The sequence below is a fragment of the Oreochromis aureus genome, linkage group 3 (genome assembly GCF_013358895.1).
Source record: "Oreochromis aureus strain Israel breed Guangdong linkage group 3, ZZ_aureus, whole genome shotgun sequence".
NCBI lineage: Eukaryota > Metazoa > Chordata > Actinopteri > Cichliformes > Cichlidae > Oreochromis > Oreochromis aureus.
Genome location: NC_052944.1, coordinates 122,410,319 through 122,431,138, shown reverse-complemented (window position 1 = coordinate 122,431,138; position 20,820 = coordinate 122,410,319). Strand labels below are relative to the sequence as shown.

Sequence of the window (20,820 nt, the reverse complement as noted above, 5' to 3'; positions counted from 1 at the left end):
ATCTCATGTAAACAATAACGTGGCACACAGTGTGACGTGAAAAAAGGCACATACCTTTGAAGTTGCGTGATGAAGTCTGTATTCCTCGTCCACACGTAAACGCAAAAAAGGAGTTTAAAAAAATCTCAGCTTTCGGTGATTCGAAATGCTGTTTACGTGTGGACGAAACAGCTGTGTTTTAAAAAATACCTGTGTAGGTGTGGACGTAGCATAAAAGAGTTAGTAGTTTATTTTATTGCTACTTGTAATTCATTGCAGATTACTTGTATTTGCTTAATTGTTTACTAAATGTTTGAGGTGTGAAAAATAAACCGCAATGGAGCAAAATGTGGGTGTGTGTGGTTGGAGTATGTGTTTGTGCGCGTGCGTGGGTACATTTTTCTTGTAAAATAAAGGGGGGCCTAGCAAAAAGTTTGGGAACCACTGCTCTAGCAGATCATTACATGGAGAAACCTTTTGAATACAAACGCGCTGATCCACACAAGTGTACACACGGGTGTTCACAGACACAAACTACACCTTTCTTGGCTGCTGCCTCAAAGCACACTGTGCGCTGTCGGTCCTGCGTGCTGCACAACAACATTCAATATTTAGTATTTACTGTTATTTAATGTTAGCTAGATTAATGCGATGGTGCTGTTTTTATTATGTTGCTGTCTTTTTTTTTGCTTGTTCTCTCATTTTTTTTTCCCTCTTCTCTCCAGGAGAATTCTTTTTTTCTTTTTAAGTGTCCTTTCTCCCTGTCCTCCTTCCCCTCTATTTTTCTATTCCTTTATCTTTCTCCCTCCTTTTCCTATCCCCCAGCTATGTCTGTCCCATCTGTAATGACTAAAAATAAAATAAAATAAATAATAACAACAAAGGTCGATCAAATGGACCAAAACAGCAAGGCCGTGATAATCCACTTGGCAAAGTAAATCCGTTGGGTATCTTTGTTGGCTATATGACATCAATTCTGACGGCTAAAAAACCAAATGGGACAGGCAAAAAAAAAAACAAACAAACAAAACAAAAACAACATTACATACCCGGAAGCAGAGCAACTATGGACGAAGGTTTTGGCCTGTCTCAGCAATGCAAAGCTCCCAGCATGTAACATCAGCACGGAGGAGAGGAAGGCACTCACGTCACTTAGTAATGACAACAACATTATCATCCTTCCGGCAGACAAGGGTAGTTGCACAATTTTGCTAAACCAGATATATTAATTATAGAAATACTAATACTATTAATGTATAGCAAGACAATTAATTTGTGTATGAACTAAAGCAGGGGTGTCGAACTCCAGGCCTCGAGGGCCGGTGTCCTGCAGGTTTTAGTTAACACCCTGGGTCAAAACACCTGAATCAACTGATTAGTTCATTACCTTCTTCTGGAGAACTTCAATACATGTTGAAGAGGTCATTTAGCCATTTAAATCAGCTGTGTTGGATCAAGAACACATCTAAAACCTGCAGGACACCGGCCCTCGAGGCCTGGAGTTCGACACCTGTGAACTAAAGTATTAAGTTCAGAATGAGAGGCTTTCATGCACCAGGTGTGTGTGTGTGTGCGTGTGTGTGCCAGCACTTGTTTATACAAGTTGAAAAGCTTTCTGAGAACTGTGTTGATTCAGATACGCCAGTAAAAAGCAGAATACCAAAGAACTAGGCTTGTTTCCAGTTATGTGATTAAACAGATCTGTTCAAACAGATAACCAACAGTCATTTTGATTTAGGGTACGTCCACACTAATGCGTTTTCGTTTGAAAATGCATTGTTTTCTCTCCGTATTGGCCTCCCGTCTACACTGAGACAGCATTTTCCTGAATGAAATGATTTTTATGGTATGGTGGAATTTTCTGTGGCCAAGCAATTTAACTACTGCATGCAGGACAGCCAAAGAGACAGTGGACATCACAGTTACACAGTCAGGAGAGCTCTGAAACAGAAGTGGAGCTCACACTCCTTTATGCATTCCAAAGAAGACGGAGGAAGTGGCACCAAGGCTGTGGAACAGTTTAGCACCACAACTACGTTTGGTTGACTCTGTGTAATCCTTTAAAAAGCACTTAAAAATTTCTCTGTTTAAACAAGCCTTTTGTTCATTAAAGTGTTGTTGTTTTTTTTACACAATTTTTATTTTACATGTATTATGTAATATTGTGTATTTTGGAACTCAGTGTTCCATTTATTTTAACCTTTGTGTGCAGAGCTTTGTGACTGCCTGTCTACGGAAAGCGCTTAATGAATAAACTTTACACACTTACTGTGTGTGCCATGTGGACTGCACTCTGATCTGAGTTGATAACAATACGCTTCAACAACATCATAAGTGAGAAATTTGCATATACCTGCCAAAAGCATTTTTTTGGAGACAGCACATGAAATTTCTGAAAATGTAGTCAATGTAGGAATTAAGCACCAGATACATCGCATGCAAAATTATTTCTGATTGTCATTTAAAAGAGAACGGGCTTACTGTCCAGTGGCTGTTTTTTTTGTGTTTTTCTTTTGTTTTTTATGTAAAACACAACATCTTTGATTGGAATGTTTCATGTCGGGGGAGGAGTTAAATTTCAGGGTATAAAAATGTCTGCAGACTGTCATCCTGTCAAAGTCAAGAAGACTTTCAAGTGTCTCAGCTGAGCTGCACACCTTCACCAGGTAATGAGTTACTCGGGGTGGAGACAATAGTAGTTATCTTTCCTTTCATCATCAGCATTCACTTTTTTTTAATGTGTGAATTTATATTTTTTGTCTTCAGAATTTAGACGTGAAACTTTTTTCAAACTATATTATTCCTTCCTTTGCCCATCTCTCTGTTGTCAGAGAGATATATCAGAAACTCCTGCACTGCCTCTCAGTTTTATGATGCTTTGACACATGTTGCTGAATCTTCTCTCTCAGGTTGGAGACATGGACTCAGAACAAGTAGAGGTGGCCGCCCTGAATCGCCCTTTTGCCTTGGGGATGCTGTATGATGCAAAGAAAGATAAGCTGTACACAGGTAAGATCGAGGGCGTAGATTTGGTTTTGGCATTGGTGGGGACGGATGAGTCAACCATCGAACCCTGCCCTGTTTCTTTTTTTTTTTTCATTTTGTCTTTGCTTCTTAATAACAAAAAGAGAAATATACTTGCCTACATATGCTATTCTACATGCTTTTAAACCATTTAAAATTAAAATTCATAGTTTTATGTGTGAATTATATAATGTTAAATTACTATTAAACAAATGACTAAGTATTTTAGACTTTAGTTTACTTAAGCCATATTCCATATAAATCAGGTATCATACAAACATAAAAATAGCTTCAAATAGAGTCATGACAATAGAAGAATATGACTTTAAGGACTTAACAACATTACTTCAGTTATAGTACACCAACATCTCTTACACATTAGTACTAAGGGAACACTGAATGACCTGCTGGTTTTTGTCCATAAAACTACTCATCTAAGATTACCACAAAGTAAAAGATCTCTCAGAAAAATTATGCATCATTTTAGGCACTATTGCCCCGATCAAATCAGTGAGCTGGGATTTTTTATTCCAAACATGAGCTACTATTACAGCAACAGGCATGGACTACTGGTGCCCCACACAACAACTCACTATGTGAAGGAGCCAAACACATGCCTTCTCCTCTTGTTAACTGAGATAAACTGCTGGCATGTTTGTTTAACATCTATACTGTCCAGTCTCTCCTGGTGGACATACAGCAGCATCTTTTTAGTCTTCTGAGAGCACTGAAGCTTCTTTTAGCCTCAGTACCTGCGTTTTATCCTCAGATTAAAATTATTATTATGTGCTTGATGTGCCTCACCTTTGGCCCTGGCTCTTCCCCTCTGACTGCACTAGGACATATTGCCACCTGATAAAATAACACATTGATTCGTGCCATATAAAAAGTGAGACATGTCAATTCAGATTCTTTGTCAAATATACACTAATGAATCAATTTACATCAGCAGCCTAACAACTGTCATGATAATAAATACTAGTTAATCTATAGCACCAAATCATCAGCCAGTCACCTGTGACCTCGCCTCTTCACCTCTGTCAGTGCCATTAGGATGAAATTTTTGTGTCACCAACATTTTAATGTTAGACATATAATTTTAACAGCCTCTGTAAACTAATATCCTGGCTTGCTCGAGGCTGCAGTTTTCTCTGACAGTTTCAATCAATCAAAATGAGAAATGCTGCTCTGAGACTGAGATAACTAACAGTGCTGCCTGTTGTACATTTAGTTTCCAAAACACGTTATTCATGGTTACATACAATTTTAGACTGATGTGGGCCAAAGCCTAGCATAGCCTGTAACGTTATTATGACAGACACATTTTATAAGTGAGCTTGACTTTAAGTGACTTACAGGTTTCTTTGAAAAATACTTTCTTATATCCAGGTTCTTCCTTTGTGCTGCCATCCTCCTCTCCTCCTTGCAGGTCCTCGCAGCGCAGGCTTGCCGCTGCCAAAACTAAACAGAGCTCCCTGAAAGGCACAGCCAATCACATTGGCCATATTTGTCACATGACGTAGGACTCCAGTAGAGAACGTAATTTAACTCTTTGTGCGCCTCTAGGTGAATGAGACGTTGACAGATCATTATTTCTTTCTATCGGGTTTGTTTTTCTTTACTCGAAGAGATCAAATTATTGGTGGGGACAATTCAATAATTGCTGGATATTGGTGGGGACATGTCCCTTCCGTCCATGCCAAATCTATGCCCTTGGGTAAGATATCACTATAACTAACACTAAAGAGGTTTACGTGCTTAGGTACATACTCATACTCATAAATTTATTTTCAGTTGATAAGAAGTCAGTAAAGATAGTACACATTTCCATCATAAAAACAATAATAATTACAGCGTTGCAATAATATTTGTACAAAGGAACAATTTGTTGATGTGTCAGTGTCTAAAACGATGTCAACTGTGGCCTGTTGGAACTTATTTTGTGACCGTAACATTTTTTAAAAATGCCAATGCTTTTTCATCTATAAATTAGAAACTGAAAAAAGGATTACTGTGTTAATATGGAACATTTGTTTTTAACATGATGTTACTGGGTTTCACATTGAACAGAAGCACTGATGGTTATCCTAACAAATGTAGTTTCATCTTTTCAATCCTGTTGTATCATAAAGTAAGAAGGTCTGGAGAAAATTTGGACAACAAATGGGCAAAATATGCCTTAAATATGTCAAGGCCTTAAAGTAAACCTTTACAAAAACCCATAAAAAATCAACAGAAGTTTTTACATTAACATGCATGTGTTATGAGAGGAAAAAGACAAACACATTTTTCTACACACATGACAACAAAATCAACATAAAATTGGTGGCTAGTCCAAGTAAAGGATGAGAAAGTGTCTATGTATCAAGATATTTAGGACAATAAAAAATGACCAATCTCGGTTCCTGGGATCTGCTGGAGCCACTCCACTTGCTTGAGGGTCATTGCACCTAGTGCTCCGATTACCACTGGGACCACTGTTACCTTCACCCTCCACATCTTCTCCAGCTCTTCTCTGAGCGCTTGGTACTTCTCAAGCTTCTTGTGTTCCTTCTTCCTGATGATGCTGTCATTCACCACCACAAGCTTGTTAATAAACCAAAGACCAAGACAGACTTTTAGTTCATTTGAAAGCCTGATGCTCAGCCTTGTCCACCCTAGCTGGAAGACTCAAAAAAATCTTATTTATTATCATCTATCATACACCTGGGCCTTACACAGAGTTTCTGTCTTATTTCTCAGATTTTTTATCTGATTTAATGCTCACCTCAGATAAAATAATTATTATTGGTGATTTTAACATCCATGTAGATGCTAAAAATGACAGCCTCAACATGGCATTTAATCTATTATTAGACTCAATTGTAACTAAGTTTAAGAATATAATCCACCAACTGTTATCATGGAGAAATAGTTTGCTGCTTTATAAGAAAGCCCTCCGTAAAGCTAGAACATCTTACTGTTCATCACTGATTGAAGAACAACCCGGCTTTATATTTTCCAAATGTATTAGTCAACCACTCACCCAAAGGATCTCCAATGCCAGAAAATTCATTCATCTCACTTGATCAGAATCAGAATCAGAATACTTTATTGATCCCTAGGGGAAATTATGTTGGTTACAGTGCTCCAGTACAAATAGTAACAAAAACAGACAATACAAGAAGTAAGAAATAGCACAATATATACAATATATACATACATATAAGTCACTTACTGATAAATATCTCAATAAGAAAGAAGAGCATATTCAAAAAGGGTGTAGCTATTGCAGTATACAGTGTGTTAGGTGGATGAGTTGTAAAGGGAGATGGCCACAGGCAGGAATGATTTCCTGTGTCGTTCAGTGGTGCTTTTTGGTATTCTCAGTCTCTCACTAAATGTGCTCCTGTGGCTAGCCAGCATGTCATGGAGTGGGTGGGAGGAATTATCCACCAATGTCTTTATCTTGGAAAACATTCGCCTCTCCGACACCATCTTAAGGGAGTCCAGCTCCATCCCCGGAACATTGCTGGCCTTGCGGATCAGTTTATTGAGTCTGTAATATGTCTGTAGTTCTTCCATGCCCTGGTAACTGACCCGTCTGAAGCTGTATCATTTGGAATATATGTACAACAAGCCAACCCAAACACTGAACACACCAATCCTTTTTCCACCAAGAAAAAGGATTAGAGTGCCATTGTTAGGTTTGCACTCGCAGGCCTCGTTAACTCAGAGACTTATCACCATGAACGAAGCAAGATTATCAGAGCTCAATCAGTTTTTACTTGCAAGGTAAGCCCAATCAGGATCTCAGAGTTGTAAGAATCCCAGCCAACTTCGAATTCCAGCCTTCCATCACAGCCTTTTATTGAGTGAAAACAGTTACACAACCACCTTACTGTAAAACCCATATGGTGTGCCGTAAAAGTTAAGGCACTGTGTGTGTGAGCATGCATGTGCGAGCATGTGTGTTCATGTGTGTGCATGTGTGTGTGTGTGTGTGTGTGTATGTGTCTGTATACGTGATTTCCTGGTAGCCATATGTGGTTACCACCCTTTAACAACATCTCTAGTCATAAAAAGGTCATCTCCCCTCACCCCATATATGCGTTAACCCTTTAACAAAGGGCAGGAAGTGAACATTCCTTACCAAATAAGGAAACCAGAATCTTTACATGCAATGTGCCTGCAGTTTAAGACAAGGTTTACAAATTTTAAGCACAACAATGACAACTTTTTACAACATCACTCCAACAGCCATCCTATTCTGGACTGTCGTAAGTAACGTAGATGTCAACTGTTCTGACAGTCCTGCTATTGCATTCCTGATCAGTTTAGCCAATCTCTGTGCAATGTATACGGTCACTATTCTTATTGGGTGTTAGCCAAAGTATTATAGGTTCAAACCCTGTTAGCTTAATATGCTGGCTTAATATGCAGGATGACCTGATGTGCAAAAAAATTATTATTACTGTTCAAAAATAGGTCAGCTGTTCAAGAGTCTGATGTCAGTGGGGAAGAAGGAGTTGTTGAGTCTGGATGTTCTGGATTTCACACTTCTGAACCTCCGCCCTGAGGACAGAAGTATAAACAGTCCGTGTTGGAGGTGTGTGGGGTCTTTGAGGATGCAGGCAGCTCTCCTCTGGACTCTGCGATGGTAGATGCTCTGCAGAGAGAGCAGCGGAGTCCTGATGATCTTCTCTGCAGTTGTTATCACTCTCTGCAGGCGTTTGCGGTCCATAGCAGTAGTTCTGCCGTACCATGCAGTGATGCAGCTGGTCAGTGTGCTCTCCACAATGCAGCTGTAGAACCTGCTGAGGATCTTGGCCAACATACCAAATTTCCTCAGCCTCCTCAGCAAATACAGCTGCTGCTGAGCTTTCTTGACCAGCTGTGTGGTGTTCAGTGTCCAGGTGAGGTCCTCAGAGATGTAGACGCCCAGGTACCTAAAGCTGCTCAACCTCTCCACTTCAAGGCCCCGGGTAAACAGCGGCTGGTGAGGCCTTCTCTTCTTCCTCATGTCCACTATCATCTCCTTTGTTTTGTCAGTGTTGAGGGTGAGGTTGTTGTCCTCCCACCATGACACCAGACCGGCCACCTCTCTCCTGTAAGCCGCTTCGTCCCCTCCAGTGATGCGACCGATCACTGCAGTGTCGTCCACGAACTTCAAAATGATGTTATCTTTGTTGGAGGTGACACAGTCGTGGGTGTAAAGGGTGTAGAGGATGGGACTGAGGACGCAACCTTGTGGAATGCCAGTGTTTGTGGTAATGCTGACTGAAGTCCTGTTGCCGATCCTGATGGACTGGGGCCTGGCAGTCAAAAAGTCCTGTAGCCAGTCACATAGGGTGGTGCAGGCCAAGTGTTGCCAGCTTGTGAGTGAGTTTGTGTGGGATGACAGTATTGAAGGCGGAGCTCTAATCAACAAAAAGTACCCTGATGTATGAGTCTTTGTTTTCCAGGTGGGAGAGTGAATAGTGAAGGGCAGCAGCGATGGTGTCTGACATGGACCTATTGGGCCAGTAGGCATACTGCAGGAGGTCCAGAGTGTCTGTGATGTTGCTCTGGATGTAGGCCAGCACCACTCTCTCAAAGCACTTTGCGATGATTGGAGTGAGTGCAACTGGTCTATAGTCATTCAGGCAGGTGGCTGGGCTTTTCTTGGGGAGAGGGGTGATGGTTGTGGTCTTGAAGCATGTGGGGACTGTGTTCTGGCTGAGGGAGAGGTTGAAGATGGAGGTAAGAACCTCCACCAGCTCATTGGCACATGCTTTAAGGGCCTGTCCCGGGATGTTGTCTGGTCCTGCTCCCTTACGGGGGTTGATCCTCAGGGCTTTGTGCACCTGGTCTATTGAGACCGCTGGCGGGGGTGGGGGTGGGAGTTGGGTGGTCTGGGGGTCCTGGCAGGTCCAGGTGATCTGGGGGTCTGGAGGGTCTGGGAGGTCTGGAGGGTCTGGGAGGTCTCGAAGCGGGTGTAGAATGCATTAAGATCATCGAGAAGACCGCCTGCAGAGCTGATGGTGCTGGTGGTGGCCCTATACTCTGTGATGTGCTGCAGGCCTTGCCACATCCGCCTGGGGTCAGCAGAAGAATAGACGCCATCCAGCTTCTCTCTGTACTGCCTCTTAGCCGCTGTGATGGCTTTCCTCAGTCCATACTTTGCAGCTTTGTACTCCGTCTTATTGCCTGATCTAAATGCGAAAGACCAAGTACGCAGCATGTGTCGTACCTGACTGTTGATCCATGGCTTCTGGTTGGGGAACTTTCTGACTTGTGTGGTGGGCACAATATTGTCAGCACAGGTGCTGATGTACCCAGTCACATATTCAGCGTAGTCCTGTATGTTGACAGAGCAGTTCTCCATGGTGGCTGTAATTTGAAACACATCCCAGTCTGTTTGGGCAAAGCAGTCCTGTAGGATGCTCTCAGTCTTTTGGGTCCACAGTTTAACAGGTTTGATGACAGGGTTCGATTGTTTCAGTTTCTGCCTGTAAGCCGGGTACATGAACAGAGAGATGTGGTCAGACTGTCCAAAGTGGGGGCGTGGTGCAGCCCTATATGCGCCGTGTATGTTGCTATAGACATGATCCAGGGTGTTCTTGTCACGGGTAGGAATGGCCATGTGTTGGTGGTATTTTGGGAGTACAGTCCATAAGTTGCATTTATTAAAGTCACCAGCGACAATAAAAACAGCATCTAAATGAGTAGTTTCTAATGCGCTGATGACGTCATGGACTTTGCCGAGCGCCACCGTGGAGTCAGCTCGAGGCAGGATGTAAAAAATGGCCAAAAACACAGCAGAGAACTCCCGTTGTAGATAGTAAGGGCGGCATTTCAGCATTAAGAACTCCACGTCTGGCGAACAGTACTTGTGGACAGTCTGTCCACTTGTACAAGTACTGTACAAGTACCACACCACGAGTTATTAATCAACGCACACACACCTCCCCCGATACCCTTACTGGAGGCTGCAGTCCGGTCTCCTCGGTATACCTCGGTCTGCAGCTGAATGGCGCATTCCAGGACTTTGTCTGAGAGCCAGGTTTTGGTAAAAATAAGAGCGCAGCATTCTCTAATTTCCCGCTGTGTTGTGATCCTGGCTCGTATCTCGTCGAGTTTGTTTTCCAGAGACCTGACATTGGCTAACAAGAGGCTGGGTAGCGGCGGTCGCATGGCCCGAGTTTTTAGCCTAGCATGGAGCTTGGGCATAAAGTGACATTTATGGTTTTGTTACAACAGCCAGCACTTACCTCTCATACCTTGATAAGATTCCTCCATGTCAGACATGTGCAATTACTCTCTTTTGGGGTGAAAACTGGTGGTGTGGTCAGGTTAGCTGCTTTAGGAAACAAAAGCTCAGGACAGAACAGTTTTCAGGCATGTATTGAATATGCAAAGCCAGCATACATTTAAGTTCCTCTATGTTAATGTTATATGATAATTGGATTTATCAGGGTTAATCTCAGTGGGTTACATTTTTTCTTTTTTTTTGTGGCACAACATCCTAGCATATGCCCCTGCCAGTTGTCTTCTAATTTTTAGTGACTGACTACCTTCAAGGGAAAAAGAAACCCAGTCACGTTGGCCAGTGTTTGCTATTACATAACTCTATGACAAATCTGCCATTCCCTTCACTATACACAAATATTGTTTTGGCTTTTTTCTTTCTTTAAAATTTGCTTAGCTCTTTCTACAATGCCCTGCGATGCTGGATGGTAGACTGCTCCAAATTGATAAGTAATACCAAGAGCTAACCAAACCTCTGCCAGATGTTAATTATTAAAATGTGATCCTTTGTCTGATCTGATGGTTCTTGGTATTCAGTCTCTTGGGATCAGTTCATTTATCAGCCATTTTAGGACTGTTTTTGCATCTTCTTTCCTGGAGAGTTTTGCTTCTACCCATTTGGTGAATCTGCCAACCATCACAAGAAGATATCGATATCCTTTTGTCCTTTGGTCAGCTCCCATGTCTGTAAAATCGATTGTGATGTTCTTAAAAGGGGCACCCAGTATTGGAAACATTCCTTTTGAACACTGGTACACATGATTTCAGTGGTGTTCATTACAGGCGTTGCATTTCCTCACACAGTTTTCCGCCATATCTCCCATGTGTGGGTGCCACCACAGGGCTTCCATGTTCTTCTGAGTTTGTTTTCTGCTCACATGTGAAGGACCATGTGCTTCTTTTAACAACAGTTGACAAAGTTTTTTTCTGGGCCAACTAACCTCCCATCATGTGCTCTCATGAATCCACTATTCCATGTTGCTCCTTTGTTCATCCACTCTGTCTCACCCACTGTGGTCCATTGACATGAACTGCTGAGCCTGTATAGATGTTCACTCTTTTCCTTCTGAGAGTTGTAGTGCTTTGGGGAGAGCCACAATCTCTTCCACCTGAGCTGAGGCTGGTTGTGTGATTTTTCCTTGTACAAATGTTTCATGTGTCTCTTCATCATGGCTCTGACTCGCAACAGCAACTGAAGCCACGTTCCCTTATACAAGGTGTGATCTGGATGCTCCAGTGGCTCAGTTCGTAATCACTTGGATGAGTGACAAAACGTTTCTCCCACTGAAAACACTACGTCCAGATGAACAGAATCAACCTTTTGGGATCTACTTAACTGGATGACTGAGCATACCTCAAGTCAATCTCATGTCCTTAACTGCTTTCTCTGTGCAGTCATGTGGTTGATGTTCTATTGTTGTCATTCCTTCAGCCGTGTTGATTACGGCACCCAAAGGAATAAGCGCATCAGTGGTCATGTGGTCAGAATGCAGCGGGAGAGTGAGAGACTAAAGGAGCTGCTGCAGAGCATTGCAGCTGTAACGCAGTTTCGTGTGATTAGGTTGTGCGTTAATGAACCTGTACTGTAAGTGCAGCATGAACACAGATTCATTCTTGCTTGCCCTTCGACACTTTGTGGCAAGGAATGTAGAAGTGGAAGGTATACTTAACTCAAAACCCTTTGTTTATGCAACATCGGACATTGGGGACCCTGATCCCATTACTCCTAACCTTCTGCTTATCGGGCGAAGAGACGCATCCTTAGTGCAAGCAGTGTACAGCAAGAGTGACCTACTGGGACACCGCCACTGGAGACACAGCCAAGTACTTGCCTACCATTTCTGGGTTCAGTTTACTCGCAGTTACCTACCTAACCTTCAGCTTGGTCAAAAAAAGTGCATCTGTACCCCAAATCTCACTGTAAATTGAGTGGTCATGGTGGTTGACCCACAGTTACCAAGTGCATGTTGGCCAGCTGGGCGGGTAACTAAAGTAATCCCCAGCAATGATGGCAAGATATGAAAGGTTGAGGTTGATATAAAAGGGGCTAAATATATTCATCATGTGACTGAACTCATCACTCTTCCAAAAATGCCAGAGGACTGAAAGGATGTACGTTACCTGTGAGTGTTATTCCTTTTGCCTGGTTAACTGGCATGATAATTTCTAGAATTGTTTGTGTATGTTAAAATTATACCTCAGTATCTTCTTTAAGTTGCTTGAAGACGAGAAGGACCTGAAGAAGATTCTCGGATGAGAGGTGAAATGTCTTCAAGCAACTTAAAGAAGTCCAGACGCTTTTCTTTCCAAGCTCCTTAGACAATTTCAAAAATCATTTTAGGAATTAATCCAAAAAGAATTTTCTGTATATTGAGCTTGATAAGAAATGAATCAAACAAAAAGTCAATTTAGCAATTAACCCCAAGCAATTATCTCAGAATCAAAGCAGAAAATAAAAATCAATTTAGTAACTAACTAAAGAGTAATTAACTGTAAATCGAACACAAAAAGATACAATCAAGGAAAATGAAATGGCAAAAACAGAATAGCAGTTAACTCTATAGCTGTCAACTGTTATCAACTAAAAATCAATTGAAGGAAAATCAAAATACAAAAGAAATTAGTAGTTAACCTTAAGAATGTTAATGGTATATCAACTGATATCAAAATCAACTAAAAGATTAAAATGCAAGGATCAAATGCAAAACAAATAGCAGTTAGCTCTATAGCTGTTCACTGTATACGAAACAAAAATAAGAGTCAATTTAGTATTTAACTTCAGAAACATTTAACCCAAAAAGTGCTTTTCACTCTCTGCCTTCCGTACAAAACCTCAATTATATGCTTCTACTTATTTATGTGGTTTTCATGTGATTATTTCAAACTTTTCCATAACATTTTCCCCAAAACCCGAACAAAATGAAAAAAAAAAAACAAAACCCTCGACTGTTTTAACCAGTACAATTTAAAATGTACTATTTTCAATGCCTCCTTGCCAGTGTTGGATAAGTTGCTTTAAAAAAGTAATTAATTACTAATTACTCAGTCAATATTGTATTTAAAATACTTATCTAATTACTGTGTCAAAAAAGTAACTTAATTACTAAATAAGTAATTAAACTAAATACTTCTTAAAATCCCTATAAACCTTGAGTGGACAAACAATAGAAATTAAACTCTTTAAATAATAAATACTTTTTTTTTTAAAGACGGAGACTCTACAGTACGCAGTGGTAGCAGCTCTTCCACAATGTAGCCTGCAATCATTTTTTAAGCTCACCTTCAGACGCTTTCTGTGCTGCTGAAGTAAAATCAGGTTTTGCCTGCTTAGCAGGAGTTGCCGCGGTGTTATCCATGGATGATGAACAAGGATCGCTCAGAAGTGTTCGTCTATGCTCTGTGTCAGGCGCTTCAGTAGATTACTCGTGCTATTAACAGCAGCCGATAGTTTTTTCTCCCCAGGACATAGCTTACATATTAGGGGAGACGGGGATAGTTGTAACATTTTTGACATTTCTGTCTGTAGCTTGGAGCTCTTTTAAGGTAGTGGATTCAAAATGTAATGCAAAGTATTTACATGTCTCTGCTATTAAATAGTGCAGCTATTTTCTCTGCAGCACAATTAGTGCTCAAACGCAAAGAGTGAAATGTTACAATTAACCCCATAGTCTGGGTTAGTTGTAACATATCCTGGGGTGAAATGTAACACAATGAAATGAGGGTACTGACAAAACATTAACATGTAATCTTTTTTATTCAACACATGAATGCACTTAGAGCCATTTATGTAGCTGTGTGTGTGTGACAGAATGCAGAAATCTAGCTTTTGAACATATTCCAACCCCCCAAAAAAGCAACTGAATATTTCATTAATTTTGGTTGGTCTTCCTTGAGTTTGGCCTCATTGGCTCAGTGGGCATTGTAACCTACAACTCTTGCACCAATTTTGAACATAACAATGAAGCTAAAACAATGTAGTTGTTCACCAGCATCGCAATTCCATTACTTTTTATCATGGCTTACCTTGGTGTGGTTTGCAAAGTGCTTCAGAAAGATGAGGAAATCTGTTTCTTGCACCCATCCTGATTTATTTCCACTACCAATACTTCCTACTGGTCCATCTCTGACACAGTGGTCTGCATAATGTATGTGTGGGAACACAAACAGTGGAGGAATTGTGTTGCCAATGGCATTAACCGCATATACAAAGGTGACCAGTGAACCTCTCTCTGCTGATGTCGTTGCCCCAACTTGTTTAATATAAGTTAAAGTAATAGTGTGGTAAGTTGTAACATCTGCATTATTGTTACAACTAACCCAGACTGTTGCTGTTACAACTGACCCAGACTCCTATAGCCATGAACTAGCTAAGATTACAGCCAACGGCCAAAACATTAGCACTAAAGACCTACACAGAATATATCCCCATAGACATCCAAATAACATAATTTAAGTTTGGTGAGTTTAACTGCAAAGCAGATAATGCTATTAGAAATTGAAATAAAGTAGAAAAACTTACTTTTTGGCATACAAATTACTTTTTGTGTTAAATTGTCTGTGTTTGACAAAATGTGCTGATTTTTCACATGTGATAGCAGAACTGAATTGGGCATGCACAGGATGAATCACATCATTTGAAACTTAGCCCTGATTGAAGAAACTGGAAGTGTTACAACTGACCCACGTTACAACTATCCCCGGTCTCCCCTACTGTAATATTCTTGTCTGCTTGTTTCAGAAAAGTGAAGAGACGGGAATATGTCCATTTGAAAAAACAGCCACAAGCTTCAGCCGAGTCCGACATCTTCTGCTTTAGAATACAACTATGCAGCAAACTGGCGCGAAATGACGTGCAGCTGCACTACAGCGATGTTAAAGCGGCAGAGTTTACTTCTACGTTTAGAAGATAAATTATTGAAATTAAATAATGATATTCAGCGAGTTTAATTATTTTACAATGTAACGCAAGTACATTGTAAGTAACTGTAATTAAAATACCTAAAAATGAACAGTAATTAGTTACTCTACTTTTTCAGTGGAAAAGTAATTTAATTACAGTAATGCGTTACTTAGTAACGCATTACACCCAACACTGCTCCTTGCAGTTTGCAACGCAACATTTTCCCAACCAGTTTAACCTGTTATTTACCTAACCTTTGACCCGTTTTAACCTTTGATCTTTTGATCTGACCTTTATTAACCTGTTTTAAGCTCAATTAGTCTGACCTTTAACCTTAATGTTAATCTTGTAACCATCTTTATTTTAACATTTAAAACCTGTAACCGTTTAAAAAAAAAAAAACTTTTTTAAAACCTTTTAAAAAAGCCTTTAAAACCCTTTTCCTTGAGCAATCAAATATATTTTAACATCAAATTAAAACCTTCAACCTTATTTTCCATTTTATCTAATAAATTATCTTATTTATTTTAACTTTTTTTAAACCTTGTAACCTGTAACCTCTCACCAAATTTCTTTTATCACCAAAATATAACCTTTAACCTTATATTTTCCTCTTATTACCAACTTGAATTTCAACTTTTTATGCATTAAATATGTATCATATTATATAAACACTTTATCAATTTGACTGAGAGAACTTTGACAGCACACTGCTCAAATTTAAATTTGGTTCATGTCCAAATTGGGCAGATTTTGGTATAAACCTTTATTTTCAAGGCCTTCTGTGAGCGTGATCCGGAATCAGTTTCAGTCTCCAGTTTGCCACTTGTCGGCAACTCCGTCAACAGGAGGATCACGCATATGCAGGTGTTACATATGGTTAAAATGATTCAAATGCAGTGAGTATACACATGTTTCATATAAATATAGTCTATAACTTAATTATTTTCTGTAGCCCACATAATTAAACACTTTCGTTACATAAAACATGTGAATTTTAAATTTTAGGTACTGTATAGTCTGTATAATAAATACATATGTAGCCCAATAAGTATAAAATCCAGTAAGGTACACAACACGGGCAGGGGTCATTTACAAACACAGGTCTAACTTAAGTTTCACACTTTTTTGTTAGAAAAAAAATCAAATTGTTACATGCTTACATTTACACAAAAATGCCAGAAATCTGCACCGTCATGGCTGCGATGGCAGACGTGTGAAGGTGGAGCTCATTCAGGAGCACATCCAATAGCCAAGGGAGACTGGAAATTAGTCTTTGTAGCCGGGTTTCCACAGCACGAACCTCCCTCCCCTCATGATCGAGTCACAGGTCGATCAGTTTGTCCATGGAAAATATAATGTCCTTACGTAGCTCTTCAGATGGGTTGAATGCCGCTGGGTCCATGTTGGCTGGTCTGTACTGTCACGGCTGCGATGGCAGATGTGTGTAGGTGAAGTAAGGACCCAAGTGCAGGCAGAGGTTGATATGAGAAGTAAGCTTATTTAAGTGGAAATGGCAAGGACAGGAACTAAGAAATAAACTAAAACTGGGAAAACCTAAACACATGGAACTAAAGTAAAAACTCGCAGGGTGATACGCAGAGGAACACAGGAAGAACACAGAGGAATCACAGGGAGACAACACAGATGGACCAGCAACTAACAGAGGCAAACACAAGACTTAAATACACAGAGGGATAATGAGGGAATGAGACACAAATCACACACAAAAAATAAATCCTAGTAGTAGTTATATTTTTTTACTGTAAAAACCACAGACATGTTTAGTAAATTATTTTCATAACTTGAAATGCAAATGTAAATTTTACATTTTAAAAACGTATGCACCCATTTTGTAAACAATAAAGTTATATATAACTATTTATCTAAAATGCACCCAATGCATCTGGTGTTTTTTCTACAACCATTTAAAAACACTACTATAACTAAAAAGAGAGAACAATCAAGTGTCACAAGAAGATGCCCGACAAATTATTTGTGCCAGTAAAACAAAAAGTCTGCCACAAGACAGAGGAGAACACCACAGACCTAAACCCTACAGGCCTGACAACAGGTGTATCACCTGGAGACAGTGTTTACACTGCAATCTGCCTTTGGGACATTCATTAGTGCCCTCACTGACATAAAAAAACAAAACAAAGACTACACAACAGACAGCATCTTGCACCCTGCTGTTATGTGCTGGATTGTCTCAGGGGGAATCTTCACACAGCCTGCACCTGGGGTCTTGCCTGGTGTGATAGACCCCAGCCTCTATGGATCTTGTGCTCAGAGCTTGTTCTTGTGCTGCCATGATTAGTGCCTCTGTGCTGCCTTTCAGTCCAGCTTTGTCCAGCCACTGGTAGGATTTCTGGATATCAGCCACATCCTCTATCTGCCGGTGGTACATACCGTGCAGGGGCTTGTCCTTCCATGATGGTTCCTCCTCTTCCTTGGGTTTCTGCTGCCTGAGGCATTCACTAAGCACGTGGTTGTCTTCCTGATGTACTCATGGATGGTTTGTTGTCTCATCCTGGACTGTGGTACTGACACTCACTAGTCCTCGGCCGAAGTGCCCTAGTCAGTCAGGATATTTTGTGGGATGCTAACTGGAGAGATGGCTTGAAAAAATGTCTGTGCCACACCCAAATGGTGGACAGTAGCACTGCTTTAGGATATTGTGTTGCATAATCTACCACAACTAATACAAAGTGATATCTGCATGCACTCTGGTGAAATGGCCATTATTTTGCTCCAGAGTTTTATCACATACCATATGACCAGCCATTGGGTTGTAATGAGCCACCAAGAAAATAACTTCCCAGCGGCTTTGCGGCACCAACAACTGGCTGTGTTCTTCCTGTATGCAAGTGTAATGACTTATATAATCTTTCCCTAAACATTATAAAATATGAAAATGTCAGCCCTGCTTCAGGGCACACTATTTGATGATCAGTTTTCATCACTTGCATCTTCCATGGAAAATCTTCCATGGAGCTAATTACTGGAACCGTCGACGTCTCCCATGAAGGCCCTACCATTTCCTCCTCTCTAGAGTCAGCGACGGACCCATCACTGCTGAGCGCAGCACAGACCCCACATGTTCCTACGGCCACGCTGTAAATTCCTCCTGGGAGCTCCTCCAAAACTGCTCTGCTCCAGTGTCACTGCCTCCATCACCATGTCCACCAACATTTTCGCCTGTGTGTGCACCAGCTACATTGGCTGCGGGTCCGACATGTTGAGCTGGGATTTGACACCACTGTAATAGTCCCAGCTCACAGACCTGGCACAACAGACATGCAGTCCTCAGTGTTTGCTCTGTGTGTTTTATTTACAGTGATGTTTTTATGTGCAGGGCAGGTTTCCATCAATCCTTTGGTCTGTGTTTGCCCACACACATCAGTTCAGCACATCACTGCTCAGGTCTAGCCTTCATTTCTCCCTCCTTCAGGTCCTGATATAGTAGAAATGTTATTAGATAATTACTGCCAGTTGTGCCAACCAATCTCCCCCAGATGTCACACCCTGAACTTCCCACTTCCACTTCCCCTGCTGCTGAGCCAAAAACCACACCCAGCCACAATATCTTTTTCTTAAGTCAAGTCAGGTTGTACTACAAGTCCAAATTCTTCCAACCACTTTTGTACAACTGCTATAATTTTGTGTTTTTCATCTCACCATTTGATTGGTATGGAATATATAGTTTCAGGAGTTCTTTTTTTAATTTTTAGAAAATAATAACAGGTTTACCCCAAAATCCAATTTTCTTACAGTCTGTGTCTGTCAGCGTTCCTGGGACATTGACCCAGTATTTTCAGTTTGTTCATGTTCAGTTTATTTCTCACTCGTTCACATTTCCTGTCTTCCTGTGCCAGTTACTTTCCTGTGTGTTGTTAGTTTGATTAAGTTCAGCTGTGTACTCACCGGTCTCTCATTATCATCCTCATCAGTCTGTGTATTTAAGTTCCTCGGTTTCTTCAGTACAGCGTCTTGTCATTAATAGAAAGTCATTGCGTGTGTTCAGTTCCATCAGCCAGCTATTCATTCAGTCAGCCATCTCCTGTTCTCTTCATTTGTCCCTCACAATAAACACCCTGAATCTTCACCGTGAGTCCTGCATTTGAGTCCTCTTCTCCACATCTACACAGCAACCCCTGACAGTGTCTGCTCCCAAACCAACAAAAAACAAACCAAAAAGCAGAAAAAACCATTTTAACATAAAAAAGCTTATTAATCAGCCATAGGCATAGTTTAAATTCATTTGAAAGCCTAATTCTTAGCCTTGTACACCCTAATTGATAAATTAAAAAATGCGTTTCATTTGTCGTTATCTATTGTCCACCTGGGCCTTTCTCAGAGTTTCTATTTTCTCAGACTTTTTATCTGATTTAGTGCACAGCTCAAATAAAACAGTTATTGTGGGCAATTTTAACACTCTACATGGATGCTGAAAATGACAGCCTTAATACAACTTTTAATCTATTAGCCTCAACTGGCTACTCTAAAAATGTAAAGGAACTCACCCACCACTTTATTCACACTCTAGATCTTGTTCTTGTCATTGTCCTGGTTCTGGTGACCCAGTGTTTATGTTTTAGTTGTGTACTTCTGCCACCAAAAGGACAATAATAGGAGTTTTATGAAACTTTGTTTTTTTCTACTTAAAAATTGCTGTTGTTATGTTTTTTGCAGATTTCACACTGTGGGACACGGAAACGATTAAAAAGTACAGCACTAGGCAGAATCAGACCAGTAGCAACTATGAAATTACTGCATCAGACTCAATTGAGTCCAAGTCTTCTCTGCTGGATGTCAGGGCTTCTGTCAAAGCCAGTTTCCTGGGGGGACTGGTTGAGGTTGGAGGATCCGCCAGGTATCTGAATGACAACAAGAAATCCAAGAACCAGAGCAGAGTGACGCTTCAGTTCAGTGCTACGACTGCATATGAACGACTGACAATGACCCATCTTGAAGCAAAGACCACACAAATACAAGATGTCATTAAGAAGAGCCATGCAACACACGTAGTCACAGGCATCCTTTATGGAGCAAATGCTTTCTTTGTGTTTGACAGCGAGAAACTGGAGAGGAGCAGTGTTAAGAACATCGAGGCCAGCATGCAGGCTGCAATTAAGAAGATTCCAACGTTTAACTTTGAGGCAAAAGTTGACGTCAAGCTGAGTGATGAAGAAAAAGCTGCAACTAAAAAATTCTCCTGCAAATTCTACGGAGACTTCATTCTTGACAGCAACCCCTCGACATTTGAAGATGCAGTCAAGACATACTCACAGCTTCCAAAGCTCCTTGGTGGCAATGGAGAGAAGACAGTTCCTGTCAAAGTGTCGCTGACAACGCTGAAGAAACTGGACCCAACAGCTGAAGAGATGAAGAGTAAGATTAGTGATGGGTTGCTGAGGAAAGCTGTGAATGCTCTAGAAAACATCAAAGAAATGGAAATGAGATGCAATGATTCTCTGGATGAAGAAGTGGTTAAGAATTTTCCACAAATTCACAAAAGTTGAGTCGTTTCCAGGACCTTTGTGAAGATTATGCAAAAAAAACTCAGACAGACCATGATGGTGAAAATTCCTGCCATCCGCGAGGGTAAAGAAAAGAGAGTTCACTGCGGAAATCTTAGGCGAACA

General features: G+C 40.8%; 1 protein-coding gene across 1 annotated transcript; it reads left to right on the top strand.

Moving 5' to 3' along the window:
- Nucleotides 1-2,586: 2,586 nt before the first annotated feature.
- Nucleotides 2,587-20,783, top strand: LOC116316892 (cytolytic toxin-beta-like). Its single transcript, XM_039608490.1, has 3 exons — nucleotides 2,587-2,645; nucleotides 2,889-2,988; nucleotides 19,868-20,783. The coding sequence occupies exons 2-3, from the start codon at nucleotides 2,898-2,900 to the stop codon at nucleotides 20,695-20,697; spliced, it is 921 nt and encodes a 306-aa protein (XP_039464424.1). The 5' UTR covers nucleotides 2,587-2,645; nucleotides 2,889-2,897; the 3' UTR covers nucleotides 20,698-20,783.
- Nucleotides 20,784-20,820: the final 37 nt, after the last annotated feature.